This window comes from Apaloderma vittatum, unplaced genomic scaffold (assembly GCF_000703405.1).
Source record: "Apaloderma vittatum isolate BGI_N311 unplaced genomic scaffold, ASM70340v1 scaffold20007, whole genome shotgun sequence".
Classification (NCBI taxonomy): domain Eukaryota; kingdom Metazoa; phylum Chordata; class Aves; order Trogoniformes; family Trogonidae; genus Apaloderma; species Apaloderma vittatum.
Window position 1 is genome coordinate 43,648 of NW_009725908.1, and position 7,581 is coordinate 51,228.

General features: G+C 39.2%; 1 protein-coding gene across 1 annotated transcript in view; it reads left to right on the forward strand.

Annotated features, from left to right (window-relative positions):
- Positions 1 to 7,123, forward strand: part of KPNA3 (karyopherin alpha 3 (importin alpha 4)) — a 31,862-nt gene extending 24,739 nt beyond the window's left edge. Inside the window, exons 12-16 of the mRNA XM_009873100.1 lie at positions 596 to 700; positions 838 to 909; positions 1,010 to 1,172; positions 1,937 to 2,031; positions 4,522 to 7,123. Coding sequence (XP_009871402.1) covers positions 596 to 700; positions 838 to 909; positions 1,010 to 1,172; positions 1,937 to 2,031; positions 4,522 to 4,620 — 534 coding nt within the window. The 3' untranslated portion in view covers positions 4,621 to 7,123. The remainder of the gene's footprint in view (positions 1 to 595; positions 701 to 837; positions 910 to 1,009; positions 1,173 to 1,936; positions 2,032 to 4,521) is intronic.
- Positions 7,124 to 7,581: the final 458 nt, after the last annotated feature.

Consider the following 7,581-nt stretch of genomic DNA (forward strand, 5'->3'; position numbering starts at 1 on the left):
TAACTGCCATTAGATAGATGTTAGCTGTGTCTATGAACCACCTGAAGGAGATAAGTCTCAGGACAGAGAGTCCTGTCTGATACTTGAATGAGCTTTGTGAGCTCCATTTCATGCCTCAGGGAGAAGATGGGAGCTGGAGTTGGTCTTCCTTGTATCAGCACAGAAAGCTACTACCAAGCTGTCAGTAGTAAGATTACAGGAAAAGTCCTTTTTTATATGAATTTTCCTATTCTCTTTGCAAAACTGATGGAAAGTTTAAAACACAGCTGTGACTTCAGCAGTGCAGAGTGCATGTATGGTTTAAGTCAGTGTTGTTCCTGTTGTATGGAGATACTCCTTGTGTAAGTAATAACCTGGCCCCATGAACAAGTCGTATCAATTTTACATTGATCCCCTGCACGTTTGACTTTCACAGCATAATAAAAGTTTGTGTGATGGAAGTGTTATTGGGGAGGAAACCTGAAGGTTCTGCTTAGGGATGGGTCATGGTACAGTTTTGAGATAGTTTTATTCAGTTTGGTTAGGTGGGTTTTTTTCTTCATCTGGTGACTGTTTTTTTAAAAGTGTTTTGCTTTTCTGTTTTGTCCAATCGTAGGAAGCAGTTTGGTTCCTTTCCAATATCACAGCAGGAAACCAGCAACAAGTTCAGGCTGTAATAGATGCTGGGCTAATCCCTATGATCATACACCAGCTGGCTAAGGTCAGTCAAACTATCAGCTATGCAAGTTGTCATCCTCTTTTTATATATCTGACACGAGGAGTCTGTGATTTTTTTAATAATAAGCTTGACAGATGTTTCCATGCTGATTTTAATGAGCTATTAATTTTATTTTTCAGGGGGACTTTGGAACACAAAAGGAAGCTGCTTGGGCAATTAGCAATTTGACAATAAGTGGGAGAAAAGATCAGGTACGCGTAATGGGATTTCAAACTGTCTCTAAAACGTTGCCCATGCAGCCGTTTGTAAGAAGCACGATACTGAAAGCACTTTTTTTTAATTGTTATTTAGGTTGAATACCTTGTACAGCAAAATGTAATCCCACCATTCTGCAATCTACTCTCAGTAAAGGATTCTCAAGTGGTACAGGTGGTGCTGGATGGCCTGAAAAACATCCTGATAATGGCTGGCGATGAGGCTAGCACAATAGCTGAAATTATAGAAGAGAGTGGAGGTAAGTGCTTATTAGACTTTAAAAAAAATTTAAAAATTGCTGGATATTATTCTGTCTTCCCCTTGCCATTGTTGATATTTACATTTTTAGACCATGGGCTATTTGACTAAGCAAGTGAGACTTTTGCAGTGAGAGAAATTACATTTTTTTTCTGTTTAATTCGGTTTAGAGATGTTTATGTTGGAGGCAATTGTTGAAGGAGCTTTTCTGTAGCTTAGGTGTATTTTAGGTTTAAATGAGAATTGTACTTCTTTTCATTTGGTTATTGCGGATTCTTTGTTCTGTGGTAAAACACACAGTTCTTGCTTTAGTTCATTGCCGTGGGAGCCGTTGTTAGGATCATAATTTCATTACAGATCAAAGCAGGATGAGGAGTCTTGGATACTGCAATCCGAGCTGTACCACATACTAATTAAGGTAGTGTAGTAAGGTAGCAGTAAAGGGATGTTGAAGAATGTGCTATGCTAGAAGTTTTTCCCTTGTGTTATTCCATACCCCGTTTGAAAATGAGACTAGTTTTATGTAAAAAGAGAGAAGATTCCGTTATCCCTTGTTCATAAAATGGATATTCCATGGCATCCTGTTCACAAACTACTTGTCTTCCCAGCTAAAGATTGCTACCGTGTAGGTAATATTTGCAAAATGAGCTATGTCTTTTCTAGCATGTTTCAATAGTAATGTTTCATTATTTTTCTTGTTTTTTCAAAGCAGTCAGTACCTCCAGTTTGAACTTGCAAAACTCCTCTCCATTTTCTTTTATTCAGGGTTAGAGAAAATCGAAGCCTTGCAACAGCATGAGAATGAAGACATTTATAAACTAGCATTTGAAATCATAGATCAGTATTTCTCTGGTGACGATGTAAGTACGCTTAAGGCTGAAAAGTATATACGCTGTGTTGTTAGCTTAATAAGTATGTTGTCATTGCTCTTCGGGTCCAGTTGTCATGAACGTAAGTTATCTGAGGAGTCAGTTTTCCTGCTCCTTTTTCAGCATAGCTTCCCTTAACTGAAAGTTTCTCAGTACCAAGAATTTTCTTTAGCAACGTCAAGATGACTGCTCTGGTTTTGCCTAATAAATTGATTGACGCAGACCTAACTTTGTCCTAGTGCCATGTAAATTGACATCTAATTACTTGTGATTTTAATCTAAACAGTTCTCTGGCTCTCCTTCCTTTACTTTTTCATACATCATTCTTTGGGGGGAGTCAGTGGATCCTTACTCTCAGGTAGATTACCGTATCTCAGCTCTGTAGTTGCTCAGGTTGGATACTGCATGAAAGAGAGTCATCAAAACTGTTAAGGCTTTGTGCAGCTGATTGACCTAGACCATACTTCGTTGCACCCTGATTAGGTATTTTGACCATTGGGGTTCTAGCTTTTTCTGTAACTGGCTGCTTGTGAACACCTCAGAAACACTTCGAGTGATTTGAAGAAAAATAGTAACTGTCTTACTAGGCCATTCAGGGTGTCTGTAGTTCTGCAGCCTAGCAGAATTGTGTCTTCAGTTCTTCTCTCGAATTGAACTTTCCAGATACTGGCTCTGATTTTAGGACTTGTTAATTTTCAATTCACGGGCCCATTGTGTAATTGCAAAGTTAGATGCCAGAAGTTAGGATATGCGAAAAGTTCCCTGTGCTCATAATGATTCTGTGAGCAGTGTCTAGTAGTCTCCGTAATGGCTCTGAACTTTCTGTAGCTAACTGAAGAGCACAGCCTAGTTGGCGCGGGTGGAAAAATACTCCTTTTAAGGTTAGTACTCCCATCTGTGCGTTTACTTTTGCCATAAACTAATGCAATTCAATCTATGCCTGATTCGCTGAATTTACCTCAGGAGCAAGACTTTGCTTCAGGTTATTGTTTATACTGTGATCGTGTTTTCTGTGGCTTCCCAAACTCAAAATTCCATGACTGAGATATAGGAATTAAAACATAACATCAGATGAATTTTCAGGAAGTAACTAAAAGGAAAATAACCCTCGTCGTTTGAGGACTAGTGGGGAAAAACAAAAATCCAAATTGCCCTAGAGGGACAAGAGACTGGTTGTGTTAGCCTGCTTGGCAGTGTTAAGATCAACTGCCCAGGAGTATTCTTGCTCTCTGTTGCCTGAGGATCTTCTATTATGGTCATGAGGTGTGGCTGGCTACTAGATGTCCTTTCACTGATCGTCCCATCTGCTCCCTCGCCGAGCCCTGTGAAGTGCTCACACGTGTCCTTTAGGACCGGCACTAAGGGCTTCCTGACCTTAGTTTATTGTATTAAAGACGCATGAACTTGGGCAACATCACTTTGTAGTACCCCTGCAGAAGGCAAAAGTACTAATTTATCAGCTCGCAAATGTTTTGCAAAGCCTACTGAAACAGATTCGACCTTCATTTGGGTGTGACGTGCCCTGCTCTTCCTTCCTCAGGCTTGCTGTCCCCAAAGGCCTTAAGGCCCCTCTGATTTAGGTACCATCATGCAAAGTAAAGAGAAGCAAAGATTTTTAGTTGAGTCAGTTCTGGCGCCTGCGCTATTACTCCAAGGCTAGATCTCGGAAAGCTTTTTAGACTCCCCACACACAAGGGTTCTTACCTGCTTCAGAAAAACAAGGCGCGTGGCACTGCAGCCCGGTTCGTGGAGGTGGCGTGGCCAGAAAACAGGTGCACCTGGGGATTTGGAAGAGGACACACAAGACTTGAAGTCGTGCATGTTGATGCTCCTGACCCTGTTGTTTGCTGTTCCTAGAGACAGTAAATACCTAAATTCTAACAGCTCTGAAGAAGTTGGGTCAAGTTAGATACTGATACCTGCCAGTCCATATCCATAGAGTAACGGAGTTCTTGTGGTTTTAAAAAAAAGAATCAGATTGTGCTTATGGGAGCTATGTAAACCTACTGTGAAATGAATAATTCTAAATCCTTCCAATTCTGATAGGAGATATTGAGTATTCTTTTAAGCTTTATGTAACTATTTCTATCAGCTGCCAATAAAAATTATTTTCATGTTGAAAGGAAACAGGAGAAAGTACAAAACTAATTTTGGAATTCACAACTAGTGATTAGCCTACTCCAGAAGTACTAAAAATTGGCACTGAAAATTAAATCGCACAGCTAAAATAGCAACTGCTTAGACCAAGCAGCTACCCAGTCTCTGTCTGTTATGCTTTTCAGTTTCCCTAATGGTATTAGAACAGAGCTGATGCGTTGTTCTTTTTAAACATGTTTGAGGAATTGAATTGGAAAATCTGATCTAATTCTACTGCAATGATATTTTTATTTTTTTAAAAAGAACATTTGTGAATCTCCTCTGCGTGTACTGAATTGTGCAGGGAACTGGCCTCTCATGTATTTTTGTTGTTGCACTCCATAGATCGACGAAGATCCCAGTCTCATTCCTGAAGCCACTCAAGGAGGTACTTACAACTTTGACCCAACGGCCAACCTTCAAACGAAAGAATTCAATTTTTAATTTCAAAAAAGTGCAGCTTCTCTGTCCCACACCAGTATGAAGCACCACCAGATGGCTACCAAGTGAAGAAACAAAAGGCTCCAAGACACACTTGCCTCTTCGTTTTGATGCTTCTAAAGCAAGCCATGTATCGGTCACTTTGCAGTTGCCAAACGTCACTATCACATGGACTGTAAATGCATATGCATGATCTCTTAAACTGTTTCAGAATTCTTTTTAACAGTCCCAACTACCTTTTTTTGCCTTTTTTCCTGGTGCCACATGCTGACAACCGCAATCTGCAGTTTCGTTAAGAATATTCCATAGTGGTGGCACATTGGCTTTCCACGGAAAAGTAGCTTCTTTGGAAAATGGTGCGCTGTGGATCAAGACTCTTTGGTATGATGCGTACATTTTGGAAGACTCTACAGGGGCCCGGTTTGCTCTGAGCCTCCATCATCGTCCTCCACAAACATATTTTCATATACTTTATGTGGAAGAATAGATTGGAAAATGCAAGCCAAATGAATTTCATTGGTGAAACTGAAAGTAACTTAAAAAAACCGACGACACTTGGCAATTGATTAAACACTTAAGTTGAAAACAAACAACAAAAAAACCTACTTCAGCTATCAGTAATTGATGTGTGTTCATTAACTGCCTCAGAAACCAGGGTTGGAGAATGAACCGTAGATTTGGACTGGTAAAGCTTTTGCCATTATACCTAATTTTTGAGAACAGCGAGCCCTATTTGACCACTCACTTCAGCCTGTGTGTTCCTGCTGTTTTGAAGTAATCAAATGCTGTGCATGGTATTTTACCTGAGCTACAACCTGTTATGGACTTGAACTTCTGTTTAAGCTGAAAGCAAGAGTCCCAGACTGTAGAAAAGAAAAAAAAAATATCTGTCCAAAAATGTATTAGTTAAAAAGAATCTTGCTTTCAACTTTCAGTAGTCAGTATATTTTCGTTTTAAATTGATAATTGGATATGGTTGATTTTTATTGGGTTTAAACTGTGGAGCTTTCATGTTTACTGTAATTTAGTCTTAAACTATTTTTACTTAGTAACCAGTGCTTATGATGATGTGGTTGGCAACAAATGAGCAACTACTTAGAAGCGTCGTAAAAGCTTCATTCTTGGAGTATTGGATGAGTAACTCAGAAATTAGTCTCAAATCTTATTCACGTGCTTAAAAAAAGATACAAACTGGTTGATGTGTGAGGCTGTACGGAAGCTGCCGTTATTCAGCATAAACCGGATGTGCAGCGCACATTAAATAACTTTACATAAGGTATGTGAGGTCATTGCTTTTGGAAAACCGTCTGACCCAGTCGTTTTCAAAGGGATTTTGGTATTGCTGGGGCGCAAAGGCCGATAATTTTGGAATTCTGTAAGCTATCACACAAACTGGTTTTGTTGCTCTTGTTTACTGGGTGTAATTTCCCAATGCATTGATGTGAAGGGATAGAAAAATCTAATTTAGTTCTTGGATGTGGGTTGTATTTACTGTGATGATGAAGATAAGGACAGATGCCATCAGAGCTTTGTGGATCAGCTGTTTTTCCACTGATGAACAACGCATAGCAGGTGTGCATTCATTAAATATATATCTGCCAAGGTGGAGCCACTTTAAAGAGTGAGTTGTCTTGTATCGCAACTGGATACAAGCGTATGTTTAAACTGCAAGATTTTTACTTGCTAGATAATCTGTTTTAATATAGTGGTTTGGCCTCTGATTATTTATAGGTTTTATAAATTTTAGAATCAATTTCTCTTTAAGGTGGCTCAGATTTTTCAACTCTTGTGCACATAAAATTGAGTTGAAGTTCATTGTGCCTTTTTTCTTTTCCCAAAAGTTGAGTTGAAGCTTCATATGGTAACTGCATCCTATTCACACACTATAGTCTAAAATCTTGAAACTGTGTGGTGTTTGCTAAAAAAACCCCAACAAACAACAACAACTAAACAATAAAAAAAGTCAAAGTTAGGTAAGGTCACAAAGTTTTTGTGAAATTAGAGTTCCAGCAGATGTAATTGTGAACAAATATACCCCCCCTTCTAATGGAATTTAGTCTCTCTGTATGCCGTATAGACTGACAGATACCCTGTTCAGCCTGCACTCACTGTTACCCTCGAGATTCCCTACAAATTGATCCCGAAACAGCAGTTTTCCACTACTGTGAAGATTTGATCCTCTTCTTGCACTCAATGCATCACGTTAAAAGTGAACATCAGAGAACTGGGTACGGCAGGATAAAGCGTTTGCTCAGTTCTTTCTGTTGTGACCTTATCAGCTTTTGATTGGGATTGCACCATTTCATAGTTAATAAAGGAAACAAAGTATATTGCTGCACTTTTACGTTTTCAGAACAGTGTTTAAAATTGCATTGTTTTTATTATTTTTTTAAACTATCAGTTAAAATAGACTAAAACGTTCTTTCAAAGAGGCATCTAAATGTGTTCCTAATTTTGTATATGGGCTTAGGTTTTGTAACCAATAAAAAGCTGCTATCAAATACTATAAAAAAATTCAAGAACTTATTTTGAAGATGATGAAACTGCTTAGTCTTCACAGATCGATTGAGGGGTTTTTGTCTTTGACTAGATGTTACTTAGCAGAACTCCGCATCGAAGTTTGAAGTATGTTACAAGAACGAATAAAATAAACTAATGCAGTCATCTCTGAAACTTTGGATACTGTTCCGGTATAGAGTTTTATACTTTTTAAGGACATGCTTCCCAGGCGTGTACCGGAGGCCATGGTAAGTGGGCTGCAGCTGATCAGCTGATCCATGTAACGCTTTAAGTAGGGACTTCACTTGAAAGGTTTGAAGTTGCACCTTGGAGTCAAGCAATTTTCACAGCCTGTTTTCTACCTCCAGAAACAGTCTTTGCAGTGCTAGGCTGATCGCTGATTCAGGGCTAATTTTAACCTCGCGGTGCCGTGCGAGCAGGCCCAGCCCCTCTTGCCTGCCAGGC